The sequence below is a fragment of the Lissotriton vulgaris genome, chromosome 3_1 (assembly GCF_964263255.1).
Source record: "Lissotriton vulgaris chromosome 3_1, aLisVul1.2, whole genome shotgun sequence".
Classification (NCBI taxonomy): domain Eukaryota; kingdom Metazoa; phylum Chordata; class Amphibia; order Caudata; family Salamandridae; genus Lissotriton; species Lissotriton vulgaris.
This window is the reverse complement of record NC_141689.1, coordinates 870620217-870637197: the sequence shown is the minus strand read 5'-3', so window position 1 is coordinate 870637197 and position 16981 is coordinate 870620217. Positions and strand designations below refer to the sequence as shown.

At 46.1% G+C, this 16981-nt stretch overlaps 2 protein-coding genes across 3 annotated transcripts in view; both read right to left on the bottom strand.

The window, feature by feature from the left end:
- The window catches only part of LOC147727140 (fructose-1,6-bisphosphatase isozyme 2), a 326433-nt gene that overhangs the window by 74698 nt on the left and 234754 nt on the right, over positions 1-16981 (bottom strand). The gene's annotated exons all lie outside the window — the stretch shown is intronic.
- Positions 1-16981, bottom strand: part of LOC147727141 (uncharacterized) — a 90032-nt gene that overhangs the window by 1141 nt on the left and 71910 nt on the right. The window contains exons 2-3 of the mRNA XM_086962742.1: positions 1986-2087; positions 1107-1235 (exon numbers count right to left, since the gene is read on the bottom strand). Of these exons, the coding sequence (XP_086818868.1) occupies positions 1107-1235; positions 1986-2087 (231 nt within the window). The remainder of the gene's footprint in view (positions 1-1106; positions 1236-1985; positions 2088-16981) is intronic.

Here is a 16981-nt window from a genome sequence, read left to right as displayed (position 1 = left end):
AGGGAGTGGCCACCATAATAACCGGATCTATGCAGTGCTTGCAATACAAACTACTGCTACTATTTATGGTAGTATTTGGACAAAATTAAAAGTTCTTTTCCTTGCCTTTCCTACACTGGAACGGACGTGCGGGTGCAGTGTTACATGCTCTTCAAAGTTACACTTAGTTCATCCACTGACCATCTACTCTCTCTAGATCATGGGTACTCACAAACTTTCTCTCAGGGGCTACATTTACAGTGTAGTTTGGGGCCGAGGGCCGCACTGGTGGGGGCGGAGTCAGAGGGGGCGGGGCTAAAGCAAAACGATAACTTGTGACCATGAGGTTGCACACAGGTCCCTGCAGCAGATGCCCTCATCCACTGAGCCACCAGACCCAGCATTTACATACATCTCTCTCCCTCCTGCTCTCCCTCCTGCCCTCCCTCCATCTCTCTCTCCCTCCTGCCCTCCCTCTCCCTCCCCCTCTGTCATCTCACTGTGTGTGTGTCTATCTGTGTCAGCCTTCAGCCCGGGTTGAGACCGCTTCCTCAACGCGCACACACAGACAACAACACCAAAGTACTTAACAGGTCTTTAAAAGACCATTAACATATTATTGAGGCTTTGTTTGTTTTAGCGCCCCTGCTTCTCCACCCTGACAATCACTGCTTGCCCGGCCCCACAGAGCAGAGGCTTTGTTCTATTTCACCTCTTTGTGGCCTTGCATCTCCACTCTGCTCTGTGGGGGCCGGGGGAGCAGTGATTGTCAGAGTGGAGATGCAGGGGCGCTAACAGGTGAAATACAAAAAAGCCTCTGCTCTGTGGGGGCCGGGGGAGCAGTGATTGTCTGCAAGGTCTGCGCACCGCCAACGAAGGCTTGCCGGGCCACCACCGGCCCGCGGGCCGTACTAGGAGTACCCCTGCTCTAGATACACATATGCTATCTAAGAGTCAGATAGTAGCATGATCCAGGTATATGGACACATACAGTTTCTGTGTCACCCACCCAGGCTGTTGTCCTTCCACCCATCATTGCTTCATCATTCACCCAGCCATGCATCTCATATTCTTGCCTTCCCAGCTAGTCTTCAATCTCAATAAGTAAGGAATATATAAGAGCTTACCTCTGGCCGCCACCACCACCGTCTCAACTCTCACAGCTGCCGCCGCCGCCTCCTCCCCTGAAGAATCGCCCTCCGCCTCCGTGTCGAGCACCACCACCTCCACACTGGCCCCGCCACCAGATGTTCCACCTACAAAGTACATTTAGGAATGTTAGAATGAAGCACTCACTAGTCACTAGTATTTGGTCTAGGAATGAAGACATGTGAAAACAATGTAATTTGTGACTGTCTACGTTAAACTTAAAAAAAATGTCCCTTTTTCCAGGGAAGGTTGTCTTGCTGCACTTTTAGGCACAACTGATGAAATCTGTTTTTTTAACACGCACCATTTTTCTCCACACAGACAGAAGATGGACTTCTAACAACAAGATCAAGTTGAAACCAGGTGAGAGCTCGGCTCGACCACAAGAAATGTCTTCAATTAATCGTCAGCACTAACCACTTTTCCATTATCAGTTAAACGTTTAGTTTTATTATGACTTCATTTAATAAATGTGTTTACTTTTAATAAAGCTTTTAAACTTAAATACAATCTGTGTTTTTTGGTCCAGACTAGAGTGACTGAGCGAAAGGTTTTGCAATTTTTGCAAGCATGAGTCCAGATAGAACAGTTCAAAAGACATTATGGACAATCCCAGAGGACTGCACTAAGTTGATAGAGCTATTGCTGACTAGAATCATGGGAGTTTTGCCAACCGTGCAATCTTAGTTAGCTACACAGACAGACTAATAAGAATAATCTAGTAATACCACAGGGAGTCATAGTAGAGGCAGGATAAGAATTTAGATACAGTCTACAAGAAGAGCAAAGACAATTTTGAAAAAAGTCAAATGAGGAACGCTAGGAAAAATGGGTACTAGTCTAAAATGAAAACTTACTGGGGCCAGCAGAGGAGCCCTCGCCTGCCCGATCCTGGCCCTGTTGATGAACAGCATCCGCCGCCTGCTGCTCCTGTGTCCTCCTCTCGCCCCTGGGGGGAGCTGACGTACAACATGAAAGAAAGAACAGAAAACATGGATGATTGTTGCTTGTCAATGTCAACCAAATCAAACATTTCAAAAGAACAATAACAAAATATTTCTGCGAAATTATATTGATTATGGTTACTTTTCATTTATTTGCGGACCTGTGACTTCGAAAGTCACGTAACTCACTAAACAAAGTACTGAAACGTTCACCTAGGACTGGCAGGCAGCAGTCCGCAGGCAAGACGCAAAGTGACAGACAAACTCCATTGTGATTTCAGTCAGATCAGTGACAACACTAACAGTTGCCTGCTACATTACCAGTCATTTAAATAGTCAAACTATCAATCCACCGCCACTATTTTTCTTATTGTCAGGGTTACAAAGGAAGGGGCAGATTTAAGCCCTTGCGGCTCTTTTGCGCCGTTCTTGCGTGACTTTTGTGACGCAGCAGCTAAACAAAAAAGGGCGCCATGGTGCGGCGTATAATATTATAACAACGTGACGCGTTTGGGAGATGCATCCCGTTATAAAGCCCTGCGCCATCAGGGGGCGTTCCGGCGCAAGGGAGGGCATTCCTGCGCTGGAACACATCCTAATAGTGGCTGAGGGAAATCTACAAAATATCAATCAGTCACCTTTAGGACAATGATGCGTCACACAAACCCTGCACCTGCTTGAAGCAGACGTACGGCTTGACCCAGCATTGGGGAGATAGGGTACCCCAGAGCATTGATGGAGCTGCGCCATCGTTGCGACGCAACTCCAGCAGTAAAGCTTCGGTGACGTTTTGGGCCCATGGTGCGCCGCATTGCAAATACGGCGCACCATGTTTGGTGGTGGTAGCGGGCCGCACAATTAATGGCGCATCCCTGCTACTTTGCAGGGATGCGACGGTAATTGCAATTCTGCCCCTTAGGGGCATACTTACTTACGCGTTCTGGCGCATCTCCAGAGATGCGCCAGATCAAATGCGTCACGCAAAACTACCCTTGCGACACGGCAGATGTGCCTCATTTACAATGCGGCGCGCCCTGGTGCAAGGGTAGGCACTTGCGTGAGGCATCTCGTCACGTAAGAGCGGCGCATCGCTGGAGTCACGTCGCCAACGCAATGCAACTCCAGTAATGCTCAGGGCCACCCAATACTTAACATGCTGTGTCAGTCCTTTCGCCTGCTTCGAGCAGACATAAGGAATTGAATTGACGTAGCAGCGTCGCAGAAGTGCCTGCGTTAAATCTTGTACATTTCACGCAGGCAATTTTGCGAGGCGCACAGCCGCTGGACCGCGGCGCCCACCCTGCGTACTAGGAACGCACCCATTGTGGTGCAGGCCCATGGCTTTATAACATGACGCATCTCCCTAGATGCGTCATGCTGTAAATGACTCGCAGGGATGCGGCACGTTTACGCCGCTGTTGCGTCACGCAAGGCAACGTAAACGTGGCGCAAGGGGCTTGTAAATGTAATCTGCCCCCTAGTGTCTAGCATTACGCAGTTCTGTAAAGTACACTCATACATAATAGTTACTCAGGCCAATGAGACCACGAAATAGAAAACAAATAAGCATAGTAGCAACGCCACTGAGAAGGAGAGCAGTGCACCTGAAATGCACAGAAGATTTTGAAATATAATTTAACTACAATGTAATCGTCATCAGCGGCATTATTGGCTTGCTCCATGTAAAAAACAAATATTTGCAATACAACAACACAGAGCAGGAGAAAACATCATAGTAGTGAGTGATTAAATGGCTACTACTACTCACCAAGCCCGGGGATCTCCAAGCCGAGCTGGTCCAGCAGGTCGCGCTCGCGGTCCAGGAGGTCCGTCCAGCGATGGGTGACCTGGCTGTAGGTGCGCTGGACCCCGTAGAGGTGGGATATGGCCCAGCACACCTTCTCCCACCGCTTCCGGCGCTCCCGCATGTTGTAGCCGCCGGCCGCGATCCTGCCGCCTCCCGCGATGGTCCTGGGCAGGCGGCGCTGGACGAAGTAGACCAGCGCGCCCACTTCCTCCGGGCTGAAGATCTCCCGTCGCGTCACCTGCTCCCCCCTCAATCTCCCGCATGCTGTCCTGCCACTGGGTCCAGCACTACTCCCCGCCGCCGCTGCGGCCCTCAAGTGCCTGGGCAGCTTCACGGCGCCTGGCTTGACCATGGTCTGGGCAGGTAAGGTAGGAAGAAGTAGAAAATTAAGAAAGAATAGGATAGGGAAGAAGAAAAGAAAAGAGTTTAAAAAAGTAGTTTAAAAGTAAAGAAAAAAAGCAGAAAAGACAAAAATATACAGCTAGGAAAAGAGAGGGATAGATAAGAAGCAAAATCGTAAAAAAAAAACTGAAAACAAGCAAAGGATGGCAAAGATACCAAGAGGATTAAACACCATGCCCAGACACAGGAAATGAATGAAAAACAAGATGGCCGGCGCCCGTTCACGAGCGCGAAAGAAAGTTCGCGCGAGATTTTCCTCGCGATCTCGTGCGAACCTGTAGATTTCCAGCGCGATCTCGTGCGAACCTCTACTCGCAATGCGCTTAGTGCGCGAGATTATACATAGCGGGCGGAAACGGAAATACGTCACGGAAACAAAATGGCCGCGCCCGTACTCGACCTTGGGGTAAATTCGCGTGTTGCGCTGCAAGCGGCTCGCGAATACTGCAAAAAAACTCGCGAAACAACAAGCCGCAAAAAAATAAAATGCTCATTCGCACGAATTGGCGGCTTCCGCGGTCGGTTTCGCACGACGCCGCGCCCCGCGAATAGCGCGAAAAAAAACGAAAAACGATTTCAGCAAAAGCAAAAGCAATGAGCAGGTGCAAAAGGTCAACCTCATGATTTGTAACGATTCTTTGTAGTGCTTCCTGAGGGGGCCCTCCAGAATTCGGTTGCCTGCTTGCAACTATTTTGTGTGACCCTGCTCTGACCTTAACTGTATGCCACAAAGGTCCTGATTTACAGCTAAAGGAGCAGACAAGCAGGTGCCAGGCTGGAACTTTAAATTCTTTCAGTGACACATTAATTAGCCCCTAATTCATTATTGTCAGTTGGGGCAGGGCAGGTGTTGTAACTAATTTTGCAACAATGAAAGCACTTAGCAAGTGCAAAAGATCACTAATCAGGGCGCACTAAGGAAGCAGGTGCCAGCTAAAAAAATATTCTGTGACACATTAATCAGCCCCAAATTAATTCAGGTCACTTGAGGCAGGGAAGGTGTGCTTTGCTTTGCCGAAAATAAGGTACACTGGACAACCAGAGGGTGTGGTGATGAAACAGAGGGTGGCATGGGTGGGCCAGAGGGTGGCATGAGTAGTCAGAGAGTGGCAGTGGTGACAGAGAGTGGCAGTGATGAAGAAGAGTGTCCCAAACAGGCTGGACATGTAGAAACAACAAGTTCGCAAAACTTGCGACCCGACAGGTAAGTTCGCAAATTGCGAAATTGTAAAAACCCTCGCGAACTGGCAGAAACACGGGCGAACACAAAAAAAAAAAAATCCGCAAATTCGCGGGAATTCGCGGATTTTGCGGATTGCGAATCCGCAAATCCGCAAAATTCGCGAACGCGAGATCCGCAAAATTCGCCCATGCTTAGAGAATGGTGGAATGCTGTTCTCAATTATCTCCCTAAAAGACACCAGCAGGAAAGGGAGCCAGGCCATTGTGTAGTGTCGGTTGCACCCAAATAGCATTAGTGGGGCAGGGAGGGCTGGTTACAAAAAAACATAGAAGGCACTTGCCTGCCAGCCGGCCAGCTAGCCGGCCACCACCTCTCCTTGGTCCTCTGCATCCTCTTCCTTCATTCTGCTTAACAGGAAGCAGGAACAGGAAGCACCCACCGAGGCACCCCTGACCAATCACAAATCTGCAATGCAGCGTTGCGTTTGGTCTGAGCGCCATGGTTCAGCGCTCAGCCAGGGAATGGAGCCTGGGGCATGTTCTCCACCCAGTCTGTAATACAGCCTGGATGGAGCACATAAGGGCTCATGAGTGTTTGGTCGGCCCAAGATGGCCAGCCAAACATTCAAGCTCACTTGGAGTAGGAAACCACTCCTCCCCTGCCCTGTGAGCAGAGCTGCCCGCCCCACCCTCAAAGCTTCCGCAGCACGGAAAAATAAAATGATAATAACATTGCGTTATCATTTTACTTTTACTTTTTTTGCAGTGTTGAAGGCAGTGGGGCGGCATTGTGTTGAGATCATGCCACACAGTTATTAAAAGGGTATTCAGCTTCAAAATATTGACATGCAACAATTACACACGTGTCTGCATGACGCCCAGACAGTGCTCAATTTGTAAATAAATAAGTACCAAGGCCCTCGTCAGGAGGCCATTGCAGCTTGCACCACCCATTGCCACTGCCAGCGCTGCCATTTACAGTACCTACACAATTACTAACCATCATACTTCTACGAGTGTCACAATTCAGAATTTTTGAGGTCCTCAGCTCTATATGTCTGGGGCGGTAGTTAATAGTTGTTTTTAATGTGCATCAAATTAATAGACAACTTTTCTGTTCAACTCTGAATTGCACAAACTGCGCCACCATGTGGCAACTGTCATAAGTGCTGGTGTTAATAATTAGGTGCCGTGATCTAAGCACCAGAAACCACCAGCTCAAATTAAGCACTGGCCCAGATGTGGATGACAGAGGTGCTTGGTGTCAATTACACATCATTCATGGATGCCTTGGCAAATGTACCCCCTGAAGTTGCACTTCCAAAGTCAAGTGACGTCATCAAAACCTTACTAAATTCATGTTACAACGTGTTTATCCTGTATCGTTTCGCAACCACATTTTTGCCTAAAAAGGGGATGGACATTTTAGGGAAAACCCATCTGTTTCTGTGATCCTACCTGCCTTTCCCCAACAAAGTTTCATCCATTAGACATCTATAATAGCTGACTTTGAAGCATCACTCTACCTATTTTTTCATACGTCCTCTCTTTTTGGTTTCCTGGATGCAATTGTAGTTCGATTTCCTCCTTTCCAGACGCTATTTTATTTCAATTTCACCAGCTTTCCTTTGGGTGAAGAGTGTCTTGTAAAAACACCTTACATAAATAAAAGTAAAGTTGGTGGTGTCATCTAGAGAGAGAGAAGCAAGGATCCCGGAAAGAGATCAAGCAGTCCTGAGCCACTTGACACGACTTCCTGTCTGCTGGGTCAAAAGGAAGTTTAGACAAGTTAATGTAGGGTCAGCATATTGGGCGTCAAGCTCCCCGGGAAGTAGAAGTGATTGTCACGAGTTTTAACAGAGAAACCAAATATTGCAACTATCTTTTGGGCCTCTCCAGAATAGGAAGGTAACGGTATATCCTCAACATTCTAGAGAAAGTGCTAAATTCAGAGCTTGTATGTAATTCACTATAGGCTTAGGACCTGATTGCAAGTGCCTTAGTTACAAATGCCATGATGATTGCACCAGATAAAATCCGACTCTGAGGTTTTGAGAATTTATACGGCTCGACAATAATCATCCATTTTGAATTTTGCACAACATGCAGATTATGGTGTGATGCTGCACCAAAATCTGCATGTTCCTCTATTTATCTGGGATTTTTCGCCTGTTAAATTCTAGGAGGTGTGGCCTGGTGAAATTTATCAGGGGTGCGAGCTTCATCGCACCTACTAAATACCGGATGCAATAAAAATCACACTGCTTATAAATATGGTCCCTGGGCACACTCCACCAGTGTATTCTCTTTAGATGTACAGATCCTCCAGAAATCCATAGGCAGTCTACTCGAATTCAGGTTATTTGTCTCCTGTGCCTTTCGTTGTAGTGTTCATTGATATGTCGTGCAGAAGTAAATGATAATTCCCATGAAAATGAGAGGACAAAACACAGTCTTCAGGAACAGTCATGCATGTAATAGAATCCTTAGATATCACTTTCATTGATTCAGCAATCTCTTCTCAATTTAAGTTAAATATAATAAGATTTTTTTTCTAATTATAAACCATACCAACCAACACAATGTAGCAAATTGTGCTTCAAACAAAGAACTAAACACCGATTGTCTACATAAAATAAGAAATTGCAAAACATTTGAGGAGAAATAGTTTGATGGGGAAAACAGCTGTTCAATGGCACTAGATGGTTACTCTTGAACCAATGTACACAAGCGTGGGGAATAGAGCAAGACTGCTTATTTAAAAACAGGTGGAGAGATGGGTAAAAATGAGATCTCTTATATAAAAGAATTTAGCTCAAGGTATGTAATCTACTCCTTGATATCCAGAGAGTTTGCTGGAGCAGAAGAATCATCATCAGTATGACTTCTTTATGTGAAATCACCTTAGCTCCGAAGGTTTTCATTTATGAACCATTAATTAAATGTGGTTTATACAATTTTAAACACAACTGAATGTGTGGCTAATGCAACTTCACTTGTTATTTATTGATGACGATGTCATACCTTGTTTTCGCAAGGGGCCAGAGTTGCAGTCTGTTTGAGGGAGTAGTACAGCTATGGTTTCTAAGGGGGGGGGGGGTTCGTGCTCCTCACGCACCACCCCTTTGCAAACGGCCCGCATTATGTTCTCTTTCATTGGCTTCATACTCTCTTTACCCAGGCTTTAACTTTGGCTGAGACTCTCTCTGGTAGATACCTCCATACAACTCCACTCACACTCATTTGATTGACCTCACCCTCCTCTGACTCTTTTCTACCTCCAAACTAGCAGAATGCATCCCATATACTTAAATGGGATCATCTGCACTAATAACCTTCCTCACTATCCTATGTGACATTTCAAATGATTTCAAGGGATCCATTCTTCGAAACCACTCAATCTCTTGCACCTTAAAGACTCAAAAAGTTGGACGGCATTTGCCTCTGTAATAGTACAGGGAGTCTGCAGGTGGCGAGTTAGATCTTTCCACCTTTCTCAGAATTTGACCATCTCTATCTAAACTGTATGACTCCTAACCTTTATTTTAGTCGGAAGTTTGGTAGTGTTAAAGATTTTTATATGGTTATATATGTGCATCATTAACAATGTGAAGAATGTATTTTCTCATTTGATTACACAGGTATAACTGACATACTACAGTTGCTTTTGAAACAAATTCTCTATGATGTGTAGAAGTGTGGTTTTCTGATGTTTGTAAACTAGGCCTCAGTGTATGTACAGACTACATCCTGTCTAAGATGGAAGTCATGTATGTCTTCCCTCCCTGCTCATGTCTCTACTCACAATTTGTACAGCACATAGTCAAGCTGAGATGTATTTTTTTTTTCCAGTGACATTGTTTATTACCTTTTTCTGGCTCAGCCACAAACTACACATTTAACCTCAAGGTCCTTCTGCTGGTTCACTGGGCCCTATTCATTCATATGCCACAGTATTTTTCCTGTGTCTAGTTTGTTCTCCAGATTACTTTAGCCTAGAGGGGGCAAAATAATTATTCATGCAGTGGGATAGCGCTAAAATGTTAAAGCAATATGGGTCCGATTCACAGAACTAACTTAAGACAAAATCCTAAACTTACTACTTTTGGTATTCACAGAAGTTAGGATTTTGTCTTAAGTTTGTCTTAAGACAAACTTAAGACAGACTTAGTCTTAAGTTTGTCTTAAGTCTGTCTTAAGTTTGTCTTAAGACAAACTGAAGACACAATCCTAACTTCTGTGAATACCAAAAGTAGTAAGTTTAGGATTTTGTCTTAAGTTAGTTCTGTGAATCAGCCCCTATGACTTTTATTTTTCATGTGTTTTGATTTGCTGATGAAATGGTACATTTGCTCATACCACAATGAACCTATAGTTTCTGTAATCTCATATGTGAAAATAACATTAAAAACCCTTGATTTTGGGGTTGAGCCAGAAGTCTTGTGATTTTGCTGTTCAGTTGGGACTTGGAATAAGTTCTAATTTTGCATTTTTCTGTATTACCGTTTTATACAAGAGCCTTCACGGCATCAACGCTGTACTCTCTTACTTTTAATTTTGTAATAAAACCCTTTAACGTTTTATCGCTCTAGAACTCAGTTATTGAATGGGCCCATTGACTGAATATGTTTTATTTCAGATTTTGATGCAATGGGAGGTGCCTCAACCCAGGGATAGATTGCCTCATGAAATTGAGCTTTAAAACTTTTCTCTGATCCAGTGAATGTGGGTATTCGGATAGAGGTAAAATGTTGGGGTGTCTAAAATGTTTGCGTACCCCGCATGCACAATTGTACATGGTATAACAGCGCTTTGTGCAGCTGTGGTTGCACACTGTCGAAACCCAAGTGTGAGGCATTGTGATGGCACGGTTAGGAGCAGATTCAGATGGAAGTGGTGAATTAAATAACACAAGGTAGAACTTATTGTTGTTCTGTTATGTTAGGTCTTATACACCATCTACACCACTTCTTGCCGCTGTCAGCTCTCAGATTACCAGAGAGATACCCTATGGTCATAGGATTCTCAACAAGGAAGTCCTATTTCAAGGATTAGGCTTTTCGACTGCCCAGTCAACAAGAAAATATCACAACATGTTTTTATGAGATAAAAAAAGTACATACTACTAATTCTGTTTTTGTGTGTCTGCCTGGCTGTATCTTATTTCCATCAGATGAGCATCTGTGTGCCTCTTTAGAGAGTATGCATTGACTATAAATATCTGTTCGCAGTTGTGTGTAGATTAATGCATGTATGTTACTGCATGTTTGCATTCATGAGCGCTCCTGTCTCTGATTTGACCTCGACATCATGACTCTTTGGAGTGCTATGAAGCGTGCTGTTACTGAGCTCTCACATGGCTCTCACATGGCAGCAGGGGTAAAGTCAGATGTTCCTTCATCAAGTTTCGTTTCTACAATTTGGTGGACCTGTTTCTGGTTACAGAGTCCTTAAGTTTCACTTTTACATCTGATGAGGTTTATAGAATTCTGAAATTCTCGCAAGGGGACTGGGTTCTGCTCACTGCGGAGCAGGGCACACATCCAAAGAACAAGCATTGGCATAGCCAAAATGCCTCACTTTTGGGACCTTATGAGTATTTAGCCATGCCGCACATTATCCTGGGTGCTACAGCATTTACTGTTACTTCACATGCCCCTGGTGAACGGCCACACAAACCCAAGGATGGGCTCCCATGGTATTTAATGAAAATATGATAAAGCCTCTTAAAAACTAAAATAAAATGCATTTCTTTAACAACGGAACTATGATACTAATAGGCATATGCACTAATAGTACTTATTAAAGTGTTTTATTTTACAACTGGTAGTCTGAACTTATTTATCTGGAAGTGCTTTCAAATGCAATAATAAAGAAAAAAAGAGTTTTTGTGAAATAAGATATAACAGAGGCACGGTAAACCGTGACATATTAAATAACCTAAACCCTAAAGCATTAAAAATTAAACAATCACATTTATTAAGCTCTTTAAAAAAGTCTGCGAATAAAATACTTTAAAAACCTATTTAAAAGGCGCAAAATGGAGAACCACTGTTGATACAGTATTTTAACTGTAAAGTAACTTTGAAGATGCGCACAAGCAAATTAGGAGTTGTTCCTTTCACTGCAAAACAAAACTGCTGAGTAAAGCAGCAGAAATGCTTGCTTGTACTGTAATCATTTCCTTCTGACGCCTGGTGTTTTTTAATAAATTGAATGCTGAACTTCAACTCGGCCTCTTTTTTTTCGCTTACGGATTGTTAATTGCACTACTTGTACAAAAGGCCATGTCAGTGTGTGCTACAATCCTGTGATGTCATTTTTGGGAATAGCACCCCTTATCAGCAGGCATGGGAAAGGAGTGAAACCCTATGAGGAAAGTAACGTGCTTCAGTTTTAAAGAAACAAACTATAAGGCGGAGACAAAATGAGGTTCTCCCTAAAAACAGTCACAGTATACAACATCAATTTTCATAAGCAATATTCTAAGCCAGACCTGCATCCCACTCGGTATCAGAACTCATCACGTAGCCTGCCACCCGGCAAAAACACTGTAAACATGGAGAAACGCTAGGTTTCCAGCTCCATCCTGCAACAAAATGAAATCTGAGCACTTTGGGGCTTATTAGGATTGCGGACGGAACTGCGTCCGCCCGCCACCCCAGAGGTGGAGGGACCATCCACAGGGGCAGCGGCGGTCCCTCCGTGCTGATTAGGATGTGACCGCCACCCTGGCGGTCACATCCTGTATATTTAACATTGCGGCGGGTGCTGCTTGAAGCAGCACCCGCCGCAATGTTAAAAGACCATGTTTTCCTTTGCGTGCACGAAGCTGCAGGCACAGCGTGGTGCCTGTCGCTTCGTGCACGCAAAGGCCCATGTGCACCCCCCAACCCCCTTCACCCCTGGGGGCCCGCAACGGGCTCCCAAAGAAAAGTCTGTATGCCTTTCCACGGCGGAAATGCCGCCGTGGAAAGGCATAGGACCGCCGACATCCTAATATGGCTGGCGGTGTCTGATAGACACCGCCAGTCATGTTAGAGCTTTTCCGCTGCAGTCGGAAGGCGACCGTGGCGGAAAAGCGGCGGACGGAAAAAAGATCCCCCAGCCATCCTAATCTGGCGGGGGGGTCTTTTTTCAGTCCACAGCGGTTAATCGGCATCCTCCGGGCCGGCGGTGGCTTCCGCCGGCCCGGAGGATGCAGATTAACCGCAATCCTAATGAGCCCAATTGTTTGGTCCAGCATCAGATGGAACTGGGTTTTGAAAATAATCCCTGTGAAAACAGTATTTTTGCAGTAGGACACACCAGCCTCAAGCCATCTCTCAGCTTCATCATCAGAGACCAGCAAGGCTTGAAACGCCATTGTCATACTAAATTGTTGTCATTGCTTAGCCTACCGGGACGAAATTAACCACGTTTAAGAAATCATATGCAGGCCCTTGTAGAATGCTTTGGTGACTTTCATCTGCGAAAAGAAGTCATTATAGAAACATTGACCGTCATCAGACCAACGGGCCTCTAGTGCTAAAAAGAACAAGCATTGAAAATGCAATAGGTCTCACCTTTTATTAAGTTAAAGCCATTTGATTTGCTATACAATAGCATTAGTAAAGCAAATGGCTTTAACTTAATCAAAGGCGAGACCTATTGCATTTTCAATGCTTGTTAGATTCGGGGTGCTGCCATCAGTGTTACATCACTGAAGTCCTAGGGATTGTGAAAAAGACAAGCTTGATTGTGATCCTCTACTAGCCCTGGATGCTGAGCTCTATGACTAAGCACTCAGGTCTGTCAATCATTGCACACCAGTCCCTGCCTGCCTTCGTTACTGGATAGTCAGCTCTGCTGCAGTCTCCATCGTGACGTCACGCCCTGTTGGACATTTCAGCTCTTCTAATTCACTTCCGTCGTGAAACGCAGTAGCGCCACCAGAGTGTCTAGGCCATAGTTAGTGCAAGAAAGGAAATCATTCCCCCCTGCCCTGCCAGCTGCTGTTTCATTTATAAAATACAGCAACAAAATCACGGCTCAGTGGGTCCGTGAGGGCCTCTGAGCTACGGTGCAATGGTGCCTGCTGCGTCAACGGAAGCACCTGATGACTGACACGCCTATGACTGATTACTGCAGCTCAGTCGCGACCCGTCTTGGTTGTTGACTCCTGCTCTCCCAGCCACTGTTTGAAATGCAAAAATAGAAGTGCAGGTACCCCGTGCCAGAGTACCTGCTTGTTTCAGAGAACTGCTGGTACTCTCAAAAGTATTAGGTCACTCTTGAGAAGTGCAGGTATTCTCCATCTCACAATAAAAAAGAGCCGGTACTCAGTACCGGACAGTACCGGCCCAATTGAAGCAACGCTTCCAGCAGTGCACATCAATTGTGACATGCCTCAACTTCTGTAATCTCCCACGTCACTCAGAACAGGTGAAAACAGGCAGCCACGCACTTTTACTTGTAGGGCCTAGTGCCCCTCAGCATGACAATCGGCCCCACCTCAGCCTCCCCTCGAGCGCCCGGTAAATAGATTGTGATCCTTTCCCACCACCACACCCCAACCCCGTTACCTTTCTCTTTATTAGATCCACTCCTGAGGAGCACTCGATGTCACCCACGCGGCGCTCTTTTCGTCAAGTTCGCCCCGCCAGGTCCCAAGTAAGTTCCAAACTCTGACAGGGTCTGCGCCTTGAGCGCCTGCCTCCCTCATGGGACCATCTTCCTCCTCGAGACATTAATTAGGCTGGGCGTGATCTGCCCACGTCCGGTAGGACGCTCTTCTAATTCAAAATGTCTTTATTCACATGACTTTGTATGATCGTCCTCCCGAGGGCAGCGCGGGTCACCCCCGTCTCTTGATCATCGCCAGACCCGCCCTCCTGCACCAACACCAAGGCATCAACAGAGAATCTGTCAACAGCGTTTATGGCCTACAGACTCCAACCAATACCGCGGACACAAAACTATTTACTTGATGTATAAACGGGCATTCAGCAGAGCACCCACCGTATACTCAAATGAAGGCGACATGAGTCATGCAGAAAGTGCTATAAAGTGTCCAATTAAGTTCCTTCCCTTATTATGATGTCACAGAGAGTTGCATCCGAGAGAAAAAAGCGGAGGAAGGAGCTCAGAAATTCAAAGTAAAAGTAATGTTTCAAATGGTTCATTAATCTAACTCCACCTGTGTATTATAGGCACAACATAAGTAGTTATGCAAATATGGCAAATAGGCGTAAGTCACCAATTAATATATTTGAAAAGCATGCAGTACTTATATTCAATCAGAACTTTAAATTATGAATACTTTGCACTACAATGTGTTTACGCTATTGAGTATGCATTGTATAGAATACACGTCAAAAGCATTCTTTGTGAATGGGGGCCCACTCTTTCCTTCCAATACCCTTTACTTTCACTTTTAGTTACGTTCACAGTGCTCTACTGGCCAAACCCTCTCTAGAAAAGCTCTTGTGTGGAAGCTGTCTCTGACATAGTATCACATTCCCCTCTAGTAACAAACTGCACCTCCCCGCCCCATCTAAATAAAGTGGAGTGCCATAACTTGTACCACTGACCCTACTCCAACCTTCTGCTCTGCCAGACAGTGTCCAGTTGTCTCTTAAAACCCCCAAAACAACAGGGATACCTTATATTAAGAAGGTATTTCTGGGGGGAGGAGCTACGCAGGGAAGCAAGATGGCCGCATAAGTTCCCGGCTCCGCCGACCTCCGCCAGCATCTCATCCATCCAAGTCAAGTCAAGTCAAAGAATTTATATAGCGCACTACATACCCAGAGGGTCTCAAGGCGCTTAGGAAGGGGAGGAGGATTACTTGTCAAATATCCATGTTTTAAGTTGCTTTCTGAATGCTAGGTGGTTCTGGGTAAGGCGAAGGTAAGTGGGGAGTGAGTTCCATGTTCTAGCAGCCAGGTATGAGAAGGATCTGCCTCCCATGGTGGTCTTGTTGATGCGAGGTACAGTGGCGAGGGCTTGGCTGGAAGAACGTAGTTGGCGGGAGGGGGTGTAGAAGGACAGTCGTGAGTTGAGGCATTCTGGTCCGATGTCGTAGAGTGATTTGTGTGCGTGGGTTAGCAGTCGGAAAGTGATTCTCTTATTGACGGGTAGCCAGTGGAGGTCTTTCAGGTGACCAGAGATGTGTTCGTTGCGCGGGATGTCTAATATGATCCTGGCTGAGGCGTTTTGGATTCGTTGGAGTTTCTTGTGGAGTTTAGCGGTAGTACCTGCGTAGAGGATGTTTCCGTAGTCCAGTCGGCTCGTGACCAGAGCATGGGTGACTGTTTTTCTGGTTTCGGTGGGGATCCAGCGAAATGTTTTTTTGAGCATGCGAAGAATGTTGAAGCAGGATGAGGATACGGCGCTGACTTGTCTGTTCATTGAGAGTGAAGAATCCAGGATGACGCCTAGGTTCCGTGCGTGGTCTGTCGGGATGGGTGCTTTTCCAAGGGCTTCCGGCCACCAAGAGTCGTCCCATGCAGAGGGGGATGTACCTAAGATGAGGACTTCTGTTTTATCTGAGTTCAGTTTCAGACGGCTGTGTTTCATCCATTCGGCAACTTCTTTCATTCCTTCGTGTAGGTTAGTTTTGGCGGTGCTGGGGTCATTGGTGAGAGAAAGGATTAGTTGAGTGTCGTCCGCGTAAGAGATGATGTTGAGGTTGTGTTGGCGGGCAATGGCCGCGAGGGGGCTCATGTATACGTTGAAGAGGGTGGGGCTGAGTGAGGATCCTTGTGGTACGCCACAGATGACTTCAGTGGCCTCGGACTTGAATGGTGGAAGGCGGACTCTCTGGGTTCTTCCGGTGAGGAACGAGGTGATCCATTCAAGTGCTTTTCCTTGTATTCCGATGTTACTGAGGCGTTGTAAAAGGGTGCTGTGGCAGACTGTGTCGAATGCTGCAGAGAGGTCGAGGAGGATGAGGGCGACTGTGTCTCCATTGTCCAGTAGAGTTCGAATGTCGTCTGTTGCTGCGATGAGGGCGGTCTCAGTGCTGTGTTTTGCTCGGAAGCCAGATTGTGAGGAGTCGAGGGATTTGTTAGCTTTGAGGAAAGCGGCGAGCTGGTTGTTGACAGCTTTCTCGATTACTTTGGCCGGGAATGGAAGGAGCGAAATGGGGCGGTAATTTTTGAGTTCGGTGGGGTCCGCTGTGGGTTTTTTCAGAAGGGCGGTGAGTTCAGCATGTTTCCAGTTTTCCGGGAAGGTGGCGGAGTTGAAGGAGCAGTTGATGACGTCTCGGAGGTGCGGTGCTATGACGGAGTCTGCTTTGTTGAAGATGTGGTGAGGACATGGGTCTGTGGGGGATCCTGAGTGGATGGAGTTCATCAGGCGGATGGTGTCCTCCGTGGAGATTGGGTTCCAGTCGTTAAGGGTGTTCACGGGGGGGGGGAGTGTTCAGCATATGGTTGGGTGGGTTGGTCTCCGGGTTGGTTGTCGAAGCTGTTGTGGATGTGTGCAATCTTGTTGTGGAAGAATGAGGCTAGTGAGTCGCAGAGGGCTTGAGATG